General features: G+C 41.9%; 1 protein-coding gene across 5 annotated transcripts in view; it reads left to right on the forward strand.

Moving 5' to 3' along the window:
- The window catches only part of LOC106587104 (activating molecule in BECN1-regulated autophagy protein 1A), a 111,904-nt gene that overhangs the window by 68,797 nt on the left and 26,977 nt on the right, over positions 1 to 16,130 (forward strand). For all 5 annotated transcript variants that reach the window (XM_014175101.3, XM_014175105.3, XM_014175104.3 and 2 more), the window contains exons 14-15: positions 2,900 to 3,054; positions 13,874 to 14,013. In XM_014175101.3, the coding sequence (XP_014030576.3) occupies positions 2,900 to 3,054; positions 13,874 to 14,013 (295 nt within the window). The remainder of the gene's footprint in view (positions 1 to 2,899; positions 3,055 to 13,873; positions 14,014 to 16,130) is intronic.

Raw genomic sequence — 16,130 nt, forward strand, 5'->3', positions numbered from 1 at the left:
ACTCTCCAAGGGAACCTGGAGGGCGATAAATGATAAGCATGTTAAGCTTGAAAGGGCTGGTAACTGTGACAGCATGGAATTCAAATGAGGAGATAGACAGATGGGTCAGGGGAGAAAGAGAGAATGTCCACTTGGGAGAGATGAGGATTCCAGTGCCACCACCCCGCTGGCTCGATGCTCTAGGGGTATGCGAGAACACGTGGGCAGACGAAGAGAGAGCAGTAGGAATAGCAGTGTTATCTGTGGTAATCCATGTTTCCGTCAGCGCCAGGAAGTCAAGGGACTGGAGGGTAGCATAGGCTGAGATGAACTCAGCCTTGTTGGCTGCAGACCGGCAGTTCCAGAGGCTGCCGGAGACCTGGAACTCCACGTGGGTCGTGCGCGCTGGGACCACCAGGTTAGAGTGGCAGCGGCCACGCGGTGTGAAGCGTTTGTATGGCCTGTGCAGAGGGGAGAGAACAGGGATAGACAGACACATAGTTGACAAGCTACAGAAGTGTTGTTTCTTGTATTATTGTCTCTTGTGTCTTTAGAGAACTGTTTCAAAAAAATAATTGATGCTATTTTGCTGTGATCCCCGTCCTTGTCTACAACAACTCCATACTAAACAGCCGACCTGTTGGCTGATCATTTTAACCTACTCCTCCTCATTTAGCCCACTTCATTCTGTAATTGTAATTCCATTTTGCATTGATTACAAATCTCCCACTTCACCTTTTGCACATGGAGCCTCTGACTGCTGCTTTGATTGACAACAGTAAGTTACACTCTTAAAGTGTGTAGCCTAGGCTACCGGAATGTTTAAAAAAAATAAAAATATAAAAAATTATGGGGCACACATAAACTGTGGTAACTTTTGTTTTATAAAAATGTTTAATGTCAAGGTCTATCCTTGTATGTTGCAATGTCACATTTATAATTGCATTTTAGACAAAGCCTTTCATTAAAATGAGCATATTTGTTTTCTTCTCAAAAATGAATACTCTCGCAAGTAATCAAATACTAACGGCCGTTCGGATTTTCGAGTATTCAAATAACCGTGCTCATCCCTAGTAATAGGGCCGCTATGTTTTTGGATTGTAACTTTGGTGATAGAGGCATCAAATTGCACACACAGCAAGATAAAACAGGGTTTTAAAGATTTGTAGATACTGGGCCATCACAGAATTCCTGCATTAACCCCATAGAAGCCTTTTTACATTATGGCTGCCAAACAACTCAATAGGGTCTTATTGGACAATTTCACATGACCATCCATATATGAAATATAATTGTAGTAAGCCCAAAAATATCTTCAAATGTTCATAGTGATGTAGAATATACAACCTCATGAGCCAGAATTTGCCCAAAACCCTGTCTGAATTACTGATTTGGGAAGATATTATGATCAATAATGGCAATATTTAATCTTCAAACATGTAAAATGGATATGTACAGTACATGTGAATAGTTATGGATGTGAGCTGATTACAATTATATACTATGTTATCCTATTAACTGTTTTCATAAAACAGAGGACCAGAAACTTGACGCGTACATTTAAAATGCCATAGGAATGCCAATACGTTTTCACCTGATGATGAGAGCAGCAAACCATTACACGCAGTTACTCTAAATGAAGATGGATTCTTACTAGGGGGCCATAGCAGATTGGTCTGTTACTAGAATAGTAAAAGTAATATAATTGGCCTCAACAGGCCCAACATTGGATTTTACATCATTGTAATGGAATGTACGGGGCAGATTTATAGTTCTCATAATAAAAGCAGCTACTAGGATAACATTGTATATCATTTTAATCAGCTCACATCCCATGACTATTCACATTTTATATTTTTTTTATTAAACCTTTTATTTAACTAGGCAAGTCAGTTAAGAACAAATTCTTATTTACAATGACGACCCAGACAACGCTGGGCCAATTGTGCGCCACCCTGTGGGACTCCCAATCACGGCCGGTTGTGATACAGCCTGGAATCGAACCAGGGTCTGTAATGACGCCTCTAGCACTGAGATGCAGTGCCTTAGACCGCTGCGCCACTCGGGAGCCGAGTAAAATGTACATATCCATTTTACGTTTGAAGATTAAATATAAAGTCCATGTATTGTGTAAGTATTAATTAAGGCGTATTAAGCATGAAGATTGATAAAGGCAAATTAAAGCTTTAATCTAGGCAACACTTTTTTGGTGGTAAGTAGATATGGGAATGTGGGAGGCCTACTTATTTAGCTTAGCCATAAATACAAAACAAATTATTTAGAGCAGGTCTTGGCCCAAAGTAGCTGTGAACACCGTCATTTACAGTTCAGCTACTCTAACGAGCAGTACAAACACTTACCAGTCATTTAAGACTAGGCAATAGCTTAATCGAGTACACAAATATAGCTTTTAGATTTTGAACAGGTGCAGGCTGCATTCAACAGAGGGAGACTCTCCATTTTGGATATACTCCAGATTCCTAACTGGATAATAGCATCGGTTTCCAAATGGTTGCCTTTAATGAGAGAGTTTGTTTTACTGTATGTTTCTCAAGTGGGAACAAACATTCAACTGTCGTCAAAAACCATTAATAAAGAGATACTTAACTGGTTTGTTAGGAAATGAAACTGACTTGCATTAGGCTGCTTGTACAGTAGCATGCATCAATCTAAGGCATCAGAGAAGGCAGGAAAGTTTTTAATTTAATGGTTCCTGTTGTCTGTTATTTATAGCTGCTGAGTCAGAGACAATTATCTCTAAAGCAATTTACAGTATGGAGTGTTTCAGTCAGACTTTAAATACTGTTTTTAGGCCCTCATGTAAAACCATGACAAAAGGTGTTCAATAGTTGCTTTAAGTTTATATGCCAAACACATCCATGCTCAACATAAGTAGCCTAACAATCTCTTCTTTGCCTAGGTCCTAATGCCATCTCTGTCAGCCTGTCCCCGATGGGCCACTACGTGATGGTGGGCTTGGCCTCCCGCAGAATCCTGCTCCATCACACTACAGACCACATGGTAGCGCAAGTGTTACGCCTGCAGCAGCCCCATGGTGGAGAGACTTCCATGAGGGTGAGTTTGGCCAACGTTAACCCTTGGGAATTTCATGGAACAACAAAGTATTATGCCATTTTTATTTGTGCTTTCATCAATGCATCTTGATTCAGGTTTATTTGAATTGAACTTGAAAATGCCAGCAAGAACCTAAACCCAAATCATCTGTGAGCATCCGCAGGGTGACGGTAACAAAATGAAACCTCCCACATCTGGAGGTAAACGAGATTGTAAATGATGAGCTTCTTCTGGCTGGCAAAGAGTACGGTTCTTTATAAATAATTCCTTTAACTCTGTCATTTTTGGGGATGAACAATAGATTGTCACCCCATTATCTAACCAGCTGAGGAGGAACGTGAGACACAGACATTACAATTCAATACAGCACAGTAGCTCAATAATACCCTCGCAGCTCCAGCCCTCTAACAATGGCCAGCCAGATTAGCAACCCCAAACAAACAAACAGCGCTGGCAGAGCCTGCAGTGACTCTACTTTAACTGGATTCTGAAGGTACCTAATATCTTTATTGATCTGCTTTAGAATGTTTTTGCTCCAACAAGATGGGAATAGAAAATGGGCTTACAATCAATGAGAGTATTTTTCACATGCCTCCAGGTACTGACTCGAGCGTTTTATATTCCAGCAGTACAAAGTGGTCTAGTGTAATGGAGAAACTTCTTTGGCTAGACCCCAAGTAGAATCATGGTTATGCACATTTCATTTAGTCTTTAATCTACCCCATGATCTCTCATGGCCCTTTGGCAGACCACAGTACAGTGTGTTCCCTTTCCTCTTTCAGAGATACTCGTCTGCTGATGGTCTTGATGATCTATGATCAACAGCACTGTGAAACATTTCATTCTCCCTTTTCATTTGTGTTTTTTATAGTCGTGATTACCGTTTTAAAGAATGTACCACACCGTTTACACAGTCTCACAATGTGCCACACTTAAATAGTAATGAAGAGTCTTTGAAAGGGTTCTGTGTTTGGTGGCTCAGTATGTGACTGTTTTGGCTGTACATGTATCAGAATGTAGCAGGGGATGTGGTAGGTGGTGTGTGAAGGATGAGGGGTAAAGTGTTTATGATGCAGGGCTTGGAGCCAGAGTTCCATCTGTGACATCCCAGTGACCCGGAACACAGCCCAGTGTCCCATGGCCACCCCAGATCCAGCCCTCAGAGGGCCTGATGAAAGCAGGACCCACTGCCTTGGCAGCCTCTAATGACTTGGCTGAGTAAACAGCATCAGGGTGCCACTTTGATGTTGTCTTTCTGTCTCTCCCACTGCCTCTTGCTGTTAGTGAGACTGTTCTCCGTCCCTATCCATTTTTGAAGATGCCATGTAGCCCTGGCAAATAGGCTAAATGATAATTGAGATGACGTTTTAACTTTTCGGGGCGGGGGGTGCAGCACCAGTAACTCTTCTAACTCCAAACTTCTCACATTGCCAGGGGTAAAATTGTTGTAACATAAGTTTTCTAACTGAACAGTTACATGGTCTGAAGAGAGCTGTAATTAGCCAAAATCTAATTGAACAAATTGGGAATGTTTTTGTTTTTAAAGCTGCCACATGGTGCATAAAAGCCCATCTCTGATTTGACGTGAAACTTAAAGGCGTTTTGCTCAAAGCGTTTTGGCTCTCGTTAATAACTTGGCTCGGACCATCACATAATTGACATTTTTATTACTCTTACAGAATTTCCAAGTGGGCGAGGATATTGGAAATTTAATCAAAGCCTATTGGATGATAACTTTAAAAACATTTTTTTTATCTAGGACAGAATCATTTTATAACTTACTTTTTCCCCATCATAACAGGTACAGCAGATCCCATTATTGAATCGGACACTTTTAAATGTGCCTTTAGAGGCCATGCAATTCAGTGCTCATCTCTAAAACAAAAGCAATTTAGGTCAAAAGAGTCCATATTAACAAAGGAAATGGAAGGACTAACAGCACAGATAGCAAAAAAAACTAGGATAAACAAAAAGAAATGGAGGAACTTATTCAAGAAAATATATTATAAAATAAAGCGAACTGGATGGAATATGGCGAAAAATGCAGCAAATTATTTAATTGTTTTATCTTCAACATAGAAATGCTACCAAAAATAATTTACTGAAACCTGTTAGAAATGACTGAGTCACCCATGATTCACCAAACAATATTTTGAAAGAGGAAGTAAAGTACTTTAAGCATATGTTTTCATTTCAGCCTCTTCCATCTCCATTAACTAATTGTATGGATTTTTCTTTCGATTAATAATGTAAAATCAACATCTGTACAGAAAGACTCATGTGAAGGCCAAATTACAGAGGAATAACTTATTGATGCTATTAAAGCCTTTAAGTCCGGGAAAAAGTCTGGGCTGAATGGTATACCAGTGGAAGTATACCAAATATTTTTTGATATGCTCAGGACTGTTATTAGCATGCTTTAACCACTACTATATGAATGGTAGATTATCAGACACACAAGGTCAGATTTCATTATTACTGAAATAGGATCCAAGTGGTAAATATTAAAGATCCAGTCCGTTTAAAAAATTGAAGGCCCCTTGCACTTCAGTGTCCTAGAAAAATGCTTAACGCATAGAAGTAAAAAGGTATTGTCGGAAATTATTCATCCTAATCAGTACTGGAAACAACTAGGAAAAATCTGGATAACCAGGCCTGGTATTCATAGCTTACTTTGAAAAGGCCTTTGATTATGTACAACTGGAGTTTATACCCTTTGTGTAAAAAGTAAATAATGTCTACTTCTCAGAAAGTTTTAAACTGCCAAGAGGAGTGAAATAAGGTTGTCCACTATCGGCATATCTATTTATTATTGCAATCGAAATGTTAGCTGTTAAAATCGGATCCAACAATAATATTGAGGGGTTATAAATCCAGGGCTTAAAAACAAAAGTGTCATTCTATGCTGATTCATGTTTTCTTTTAAATCCACAATTTGTATCCCTCCACAGCCTCAGAGGATCTAGATACTTTTTCTAACCTCTCTTGATTAAAACCAAATTATGATGTGTACTTTATTACGTATTGGATCACTAAAAAAATACAACTTTTACATTACTGTGTAGTTTACCAATAGAATTGTATGATGGGGATGTGGACATACTCCCGTAAGAAAGAAATTCTCCAATGAATTTGAATAGAAAGTAGATAAGATCTTGCTACCATGGAAAGGAAAATACCTGTCTATTTGTGGAAAAATCACCTTGATTTAACTCTAGTCTTATCACAGTTTACCTATTTGCTTATGGTCTTGCCTACACCTACCGACCTGTTTTTATTTTTTTCTATGAGCAAAAAAAAATGTCTGTTGCCCCTGCATTAAAGACCAAAATTGGTTAAAGAAAAGTGTGATAAATAAAATATACCAGTTTCATTTAAGGACCAAATAATTGACACCTGTGCCATATAGATTACAAAATAGTTGGGAAGAGATTTTCGATGTACCGATTCCATGGCACATGGTTTATGAACTGATATGCAAAACAACGCTGAATTCAAAACTTAGAATTTTTCAATTTCAATTATTGTACAAAATTCTTGCAACCAATAGAATGTTATGTACAGTGCCTTTGGAAAGTATTCAGACCCCTGGACTTTTTCTGCATTTGGTTACGTGACAGCTTTATTCTAAAATGTATAAGAAATGTTTCCCTAATCCAACTACACAAAATACCGCATAATGACAAAGCAAAAACAGGTTATTATACATTTTTGGAAACGTATAAAAAATGTCAAACTGAAATATCACATTTTACATAAGTATTCAGACCCTTTAATCAGTACTTTGAAGCACCTTTTGCAGCGTTTACAGCATAGTCTTCTTGGGTAGGACGCTACAAGCTTGGCACACCTATATTTGTGGAGTTTCTCCCATTCTTCTCTACAGATCCTCTCAAGCTCTGTCAGGTTGGATGGGGTGCATTGTTGCACCGGTATTTTCAGGTCTCTTAGGAGATTTTCGATCAGATTCAAGTCTGGGCTCTGGCTGGGGCACTCAAGGACATTGAGACTTGTCCCAAAGCCACTCCTGCGTTGTCTTGGCTATGTGCTTAGGGTCGTTGTCCTCACATCAACACCATTATCCCAGAAACCTGAGACTCACTCCAATTTGCATACCGCCCTAACCGATCCACAGATGATGCAATCTCTATTGCACCCCACACTGCCCTTTCCCACATGGACAAAAGGAAACGCTATGGGAGAATGCTATTCATTGACTACAGCTCAGCGTTCTACACCATAGTGCCCTCAAAGCTCATCACTTAGCCAAGGACTCGGGGACTAAACACCTCCCTCTGCAACTGGATCCTGGACTTCCTGACGGGCTGCCCCCAGGTGGTAAGGATAGGTAACAACACATCTGCCACGCTGATCCTCAACAAGGGGGCCCCTCGGGTGCGAGCTCAGTCCCCTCATGTCCTCCCTGTTCACTTATGACTGCACGGCCAGGCACAACTACAACACCATCATTAAGTTTGCCGATGACACAACAGTGGTAGGCCTGATCACCGACAACAACGAGACAGCCTATAGGGAGGAGGTCAGCGACCTGGCCGTGTGGTGCCAGGACAACAACCTCTCCCTCAACGTGATCAAGACAAAGGAGATAATTGTGGACTACAGGAAAAGGAGGACCGAGCACACCCCCATTCTCATCGACGGGGTTGTAGTGGAGCAGGTTGAGTGCTTCACGTTCCTTGGTGTCCACATCACCAACAAACTAACATGGTTCAAGCACACCATGGTAGTTGTGAAGAGGGCACGACAAAACCTATTCCCCCTCAGGAGACTGAAAAGATTTAGCATGGGTCCTCAGATCCTCAAAAGGTTCTACAGCTGCACCATTGAGAGCATCCTGACTGGTTGCATCACTGCCTGGTATGGCAACTGCTCGGCCTCCGACAACAAGGCACTACAGAGGGTAGTGCGTACGGCCCAGTACATCACTGGAGCCAAGCTTCCTGCCATCCAGGACCTCTATACCAGGCGGTGTCAGAGGAAGGTCCTAAAAATTGTCAAAGACTCCAGCCACCCAAGTCATAGACTGTTCTCTCTGCTACTGTATGGCAAGCGATACTGGAGCGCCAAGTCTAGGTCCAAGAGGCTTCTAAACAGCCTCTACCCCCAAGCCATAAGACTCCTGAACATCTAAGGAAATGGCTACCCAGACTATTTCCCCCCCCCCCCTTACAATGCTGCTACTTTCTGTTATTATCTATGCATATTCACTTTAATAACTCCACCTACGTGAACATATTACCTCAACTTACCGGTGCCCTCGCACATTGACTCTGTGCCGGTACCCCATGTATATAGCCTTGCTATTGTTATTTTTCTGCTGCTCTTTAATTATTTATTTTATCTCTTTTATTTTTTAAACTGCATTGTTGGTTATGGCTTATAAGTAAGCATTTCCCAGGTGCCTTTTGGCTAACTCCAAGTAGGCTGTCGTGCTTTTTACTGAGGGGTGGCTTCCGTCTGGCCACTCTACCATAAAAGCCTGATTGATGGAGTGCTGCGTCGATTTTTGTCCTTCTGGAAGTTTCCCCCATCTCCACGGAGGAACTCTGGAGCTCTGTCAGTGACCATCAGGTTCTTGGTCACCTCCCTGACCAAGGCCCTTCTCCCCCGATTGCTCAGTTTGGCTGTGCGGCCAGCTCTAGAAAGGGTCTTGGTGGTTCCAAACTTCTTCCGTTTAAGAATGGAGGCCACTGTGTCCTTGGGGACCTTCAATGCTGACGACATTTTTTTGTACCATTCCCCAGATCTGTGCCTCGACACAATCTTGTCGTGGAGCTCTACGGATAATTCCTTCGACCTCATGGCTTTGTTTTGCTCTGACATAACCTGTCAACTGTGGGGACCTTAGATAGCTGGGTGTACTTTTCCAAATCATGCCCAATCAATGAATTTACCATATATGGACTCCAATCAAGTTGTAGAAACATTTCAAGGATGGTCAATGGAAACGATGCACCTGAGCTCAATTTCGAGTCTCATAGCGAAGGGTCTGAATACTTATGTAAATAAGAAATAAAAAAATAGCATAATTGCTTTGGCATTATGGGGGTATTTTGTGTAGATTGCTAATATTAAACCAATTTTAAAATAAGGCTGTAAAAAGTCAAGCAGTCTGAATATTATATGAAGGCAGTGCACAGTATATAGGGGATTTAACCTTCCCAGCCCTGCAGATTTTGCTGCGAAGAGGCAGGATCATTAGATCATTGGTCACAGATCCAGGAATGGCTGAAGAATTGCAACATTTACCTGGAGCTAACGCTGCAGATGGCAATACTGGGTGATTTGAAAAGTCAGTCAATTGATCAATAATATAATACTTTTAGCAGAAATGTTTATCTTTAATTTACAGTCTGTGGAAACTATGTGAATAGAAAGGTTCAGAACTTTTGTGAAGAATCACCGTACAGTTGAAAAATCCAATATGGATGGTGTTAAGAGATAGATGGAAGGAGTTGAATGGAGCTGAAGGGTGGGACTAATAACAGCAAGATGGCAAATGTAAAATATACACAGCTCAAAAAAATAAAGGGAACACTTAAACAACACATCCTAGATCTGAATGAAAGAAATAATCTTATTAAATACTTTTTTCTTTACATAGTTGAATGTGCTGACAACAAAATCACACAAAAATAATCAATGGAAATCCAATTTATCAACCCATGGCGGTCTGGATTTGGAGTCACACTCAAAATTAAAGTGGAAAACCACACTACAGGCTGATCCAACTTTGATGTAATGTCCTTAAAACAAGTCAAAATGAGGCTCAGTAGTGTGTGTGGCCTCCACGTGCCTGTATGACCTCCCTACAACGCCTGGGCATGCTCCCAATGAGGTGGCGGATGGTCTCCTGAGGGATCTCCTCCCATACCTGGACTAAAGCATCTGCCAACTCCTGGACAGTCTGTGGTGCAACGTGGCGTTGGTGGATGGAGCGAGACATGATGTCCCAGATGTGCTCAATTGGATTCAGGTCTGGGGAACGGGCGGGCCAGTCCATAGCATCAATGCCTTCCTCTTGCAGGAACTGCTGACACACTCCAGCCACATGAGGTCTAGCATTGTCTTGCATTAGGAGGAACCCAGGGCCAACCGCACCAGCATATGGTCTCACAAGGGGTCTGAGGATCTCATCTCGGTACCTAATGGCAGCCAGGCTACCTCTGGCGAGCACATGGAGGGCTTTGCGGCCCCCAAAAGAAATGCCACCCCACACCATGACTGACCCACCGCCAAACCGGTCATGCTGGAGGATGTTGCAGGCAGCAGAACGTTCTCCACGGCATCTTCAGACTCTTGTCACGTCTGTCACGTGCTCAGTGTGAACCTGCTTTCATCTGTGAAGAGCACAGGGCGCCAGTGGCGAATTTGCCAAACTTGGTGTTCTCTGGCAAATGCCAAACGTCCTGCCCGGTGTTGGGCTGTAAGCACAACCCCCACCTGTGGACGTCGGGCCCTCATACCACCCTCATGGAGTCTGTTTCTGACCGTTTGAGCAGACACATGCACATTTGTGGCCTGCTGGAGGTCATTTTGCAGGGCTCTGGCAGTGCTTCTCCTGCTCCTCCTTGCATAAAGGCGGAGGTAGCGGTCCTGCAACTGGGTTGTTGCCCTCCTACGGCCTCCTCCACGTCTCCTGATGTACTGGCCTGTCTCCTGGTAGCGCCTCCATGCTCTGGACACTACGCTGACAGACACAGCAAACCTTCTTGCCACAGCTCGCATTGATGTGCCATCCTGGATGAGCTGCACTACCTGAGCCACTTGTGTGGGTTGTAGACTCCGTCTCATGCTACCACTAGAGTGAAAGCACCGCCAGCATTCAAAAGTGACCAAAACATCAGCCAGGAAGCATAGGAACTGAGAAGTGGTCTGTGGTCCCCACCTGCAGAACCACTCCTTTATTGGCGGGTGTCTTGCTAATTGCCTATAATTTCCACCTGTTTTCTATTCCATTTGCACAACAGCATGTGAAATGTATTGTCTATCAGTGTTGCTTCCTAAGTGGACAGTTTGATTTCACAGAAGTGTGATTGACTTGGAGTTACATTGTGTTGTTTAAGTGTTCCCTTTATTTTTTGGAGCAGTGTACTTTGTCTGTAACATGTATAACTTTTGTGAAACGGCACAGTTATAAATATATGGCAAATATACTGTTGAAGTTGGAAGTTTACATATTCATTAGCCAAATACATTTAAACTCAGTTTTTCACAATTCCGGATATTTAATCCTTGTGAAAGTTCCCTGTCTTAGGTCAGTTAGGATCACCACTTTATTTTAAGAATGTGAAATGTCTGAATAATAAATGTCTGAATAATAGTAGAGAGAATGATTTATTTCAGCTTTTATTTCTTTCATTACATTCCCAGTGGGTCAGAAGTTTACATACACTCAATTAGTATTTGGTAGCATTGCTTTTAAATTATTTAACTTAGGTCAAACGTTTCGGATAGCCTTCCACAAGCTTCCCACAATAAGTTTGGTGAATTTTGGCCCATTCCTCCTGACAGAGCTGGTGTAACTGAGTCAGGTTTGTAGGCCTCCTTGCTCACACACACTTTTTCAGTTCTGCCCACAAATGTTCTATAGGATTGAGGTCAGGGCTTTGTGATGGCCACTCCAATACCTTGACTTTGTTGTCCTTAAGCCATTTTCCCACAACTTTGGAAGTATGCTTGGGGTCATTGCACATTTGGTAGACCCATTTGTGACCAAGCTTTAACTTCCTGACTGATGTCTTGAGATGTTGCTTCAATATATCCACATAATTTTCCCCACTCATGATGCCATCTATTTTGTGAAGTGCACCGGTCCCTCCTGCAGCAAATCACCCCCACAACATGATGCTGCCAACCCCTGTGCTTCACGGTTGGGATGGTGTTCTTCGGCTTGCAAGCCTCCCCCTTTTTCCTCCAAACATAAAGATGGTCATTATGGCCAAACAGTTATATATTTTTGTTTCATCAGACCAGAGGACATTTCTCCAAAAAGTACAATCTTTGTCCCCATGTGCAGTTGCAAACCTTAGTCTGGCTTTTTTATGGCGTTTTTGGAGCAGTGGCTTCTTCCTTGCTGAGCGGCCTTTCATGTTATGTCGATATAGGACTCGTTTTACTGTGGATATAGATACTTTTGTACCTGTTTCCTCCAGCATCTTCACAAGGTCTTTTGCTGTTGTTCTGGGATTGATTTGCACTTTTCGCACAAAAGTATGTTCATCTCTAGGAAACAGAATGCTTTTGGAAATTGATCAAATTTAAAACGGAATTTACTGTGTTCAATAGCGGATAAAATCAACATGGACCGAGCTCCAGGTTGTGCGCAACAAACAGAGTACACTTGGCTTGACACTCACAATGAACAGCCCTACTTCTTAATTTCTCAAAAGAAAAACATCAACCAATTTCTAAAGACTGTTGACATCTAGTGGAAGCCATAGGAACTGCAACCAGGTGCTTCATAAATATAGTTTCCCATAGAAATCTAATTGAAAACACAGTGACCTCAAATGTTTTTTTCCTGGATGGTTTGTCCTCGGGGTTTCGCCTGCCAAATAAGTTCTGTTTTACTCAGACATTATTTTAAGTTTTAGAAACTTTAGAGTGTTTTCTATCCAAATCTACCGTTATATGCATATCCTAGCTTCTGGGCCTGAGTAAAAGGCAGTTTACTTTGGGCACACTTTTCATCCGGACGTGAAAATTGTGTGTGTGTGTGTGTGTGTGTGTGTGTGTGTGTGTGTGTGTGTGTGTGTGTGTGTGTGTGTGTGTGTGTGTGTGTATATGTGTGTATGTATGTATGTGTATATATGTGTGTATGTATGTATGTGTATATATATATGGAAATGATGCAGAAAATGACATTAGAAGCTACAATTTATCTGCAATATTAAAGCTTATCTACCACCTAAAAATAATAATAAAACTTGCTGTTTTTTTGTTCCTATCAAATTGGAAATTATGACTCTTACATATAGCAAACAGGGAATGTGTTAGATGTGTTCTCAATTTGTAAGTTCAACATTTTGCATTCTCTGCGAGCACATCTGACACACCGCCCGAGTTATGGCAGCATAGACTGTCCAACAAGGCTCTCTGAGCTGACAGCTCTTATGCAGATCCCCATTTATGCTGTCTTGCTCCTACGTTTGGAGATGAATCAAACGGCTTTTCTCCTTTGTTATTTCTCCGTATTTTGTCTCGGAGTGGTGTAAAATGTATGCAGATGTAGACAGACGTGTATATGTGGTCATTCATCTTCGCTTCACAAGGTAAGAGGCAGACAACGCAGAGGCAGGAAGTAGTACCTGTGTCAGTCACCTGATAGGGTTGTCATAGCAGCAGTTTTGGCTAGTCATATTGAGAAGTGGTGTGACAAGCCAAGGTGACTGCTCTTAAATGGGCACTCCAACAACGTCTCTCCGGAACTTGATTCATTGAGGGAACAGCCAACCGTTAAGACAGGGAGCAGCTCGACTCAACAACTCTAATCAGCATTTCAACAGACAGACTAAAGTTCTAACATTGTTCTGCTATTCCCGCACTAGTAATGGATTATGTCTCAGGTTCTGAATTCTCGGGTTAATTGATAACCAATATATTAACATGAAATGAATGAATAAGTGATAACATGCTAATCTAATGTGAACGATAAAGCTCATTAGAAGACTGCGCTAATGCAATAAAATGATTTTTAGTATTTTTTGTTGTTGGGTTGTAATCATATTGGGACAATAGTGGTACTCTTTGCTCTGTCTGTAATTGATTTATTTCCGTATGTCCCCATTCCCTCCAGAGAATGTTTGATGTGGTGTACCCCATGGCTTCTGATCAGCGGAGACACGTCAGCATCAACTCGGCCCGCTGGCTCCCAGAACCTGGCCTGGGGCTTGCATACGGTACCAACAAGGGAGACCTAGTCATCTGCAGACCTGTGTAAGTCTACACTACGCACTCTATATACCTCTGTTTCTCTCTTTCTTGCCTTCCCTCTCGCACAGTGCAATCTGCCCCTGGCTTAGAGACCTAAGTTTGTCCTCACTACCTCTTCTCTCACTACCACAGTATGTTTAAATCAGGAGTGGCCTGTGGCTAGATTTCTCCCTAAGCACCTTTCTCTATATGTCAGGTATTTGTTTTACATTTGTATGGAAACAGTGAAAAACTAATAGCCAATTAGTGTATTTTCTATCCCCGCTTTAGATATCTGTTTCTGTTGAGGACAAGAATCCCCTCATTTGTGTGGTTACGTAATGGCCCTTAAGAGAGTCCCAGTGCTCATGGCTTTAAAGCCTTTGGCATTCGGGAAGGCAGGCAGCAGCTCCCACCCACCCACGGCAGGCAGGCAGGGCAGGGAGAGTTGGATCGATGGAGCGCCTACTGTCTTATTCAGCCAGCTGTCATCAGCTAAGTCAAGAGTGTTCTCACTCAAGTTCCAAAAGTTTTCCAGTTATGTTTTTCTCTGTTATGTCTGACTTTCTGAAGTAAATTGTCTCGTGTTACAGTGGAAGGATGATTTGTTCTTCCTTGCCCCTGGGCCTGAATTGTTATTCAAAGAACAAAAACTATAGCCAAGTTATCCAACACCAGTAAAATGTGCATTATGACCAAACAGGATTTTCTACACATAAAAATGACAAACCTTACTAACTGCTTTAGTTAAGTCCAGACAAATAATGTTACATGATTTTGAAGAGGAAAATGTGGGAGTTTTTAAACGTACCTAAAGTCATTGCAATTCATCAACAGCCAAATGGTCTCTAATATACGTCAGTCATTTTAATGATCCAACCATAATCGTACCTTTACCCAGAGAATCACTGTACATGTATCGTGAAGCCCTAATTGTGGTCTTAAAAATACATGAATAGCGTTCCTACATACAGCACCACAGGTGCATAATAACCAAACAAACACACACAGTGCTCCCCATGGACATATTGTACAGTACACCACTGCAGCATAGACTCCACATCCCTATTGGGGAAAGCCTATTATATCCCTGTGTGTTTACTAATGGTAGAAACAGTTGTGCTGTAATCAGTGGCTCATCTCCTACTACACTGTTGAGCAGGGATCATTAAAGAGGGAAATAAAGACCAGAACCCCAGGATGTGTTTTGTGTTCTCTAGTCTATTTTTAATTGCCTGCGTTGTGTAAATTACATGCTCAAACATGGGTCTATAGAAGGACCTTGTATATGGCCGGACCTCGTATAGCAGCACTACCAACAGCAACGACGCACACGTCGTCTTCTCTACTGAGAAAGCTGCATTTTAAGCTGCATTTGAATATCTGGCATCTCTCATATGTGTTGGCAGCGTGAGAAAAATGTTTTCTGATTTGCCCACAGGCAGGCTTCTTAGGTGAAGAGGCAGTTTCCTCGCTCTGTACATATTGACGAGAACCCTGAAATCTTCAATCAATTTTGTTTTTTCTTTTCCTACAATATTACATTTTCTGCTTGGATGAAAAACTATTTAAGGCTGCTTGTTTAACTCGAAGTGAACTTTTTATCCACATTTCAGTTTTACTGGTGATTTCTCTCCTAGCCAAAACAGCTGATCGATGGTGGCTAACAGTTTGACATTTGAATAAGGGGCAACCAATGATCATCAGCCATTTCGGGTGATCAACTGTTTAGGGGATTAGTAATTGTCTACCCTTTCTTTGATGACGACCATTTCATATTTGTTTCAACTATAGTCTACAGGTTTGTACTGATAGCCACCTTTTTACCTTGACCAAATACCATTTGAGTGGGAAAGTGGTTGCTTGCCCCACAAGTGGAGTACGGTCTAGCGGAGTTCTGTTGGTCATTGTGTGGTCAACAGAAGGCACTGGGACCAGTTGGTTAGCCTAATCATCCGGGAAAGCCTAATCGAACAGCGGCGTTCTAACAGCAGCCTGTCAAACTCGGCTGTTACCCAGACGTCTCACCGTCTCTGGCTGTCTATCTCTGTTTAGTGGTCATCCCACACCAAAATATCTCACATTCCATTGTCCTAGTTTTGGGGGATTTGGGTACAACTTGTTGTGGTAGTTTTCTATCG

The sequence above is a fragment of the Salmo salar genome, chromosome 26, assembly GCF_965601325.2.
Source record: "Salmo salar chromosome 26, fSalSal1, whole genome shotgun sequence".
NCBI lineage: Eukaryota > Metazoa > Chordata > Actinopteri > Salmoniformes > Salmonidae > Salmo > Salmo salar.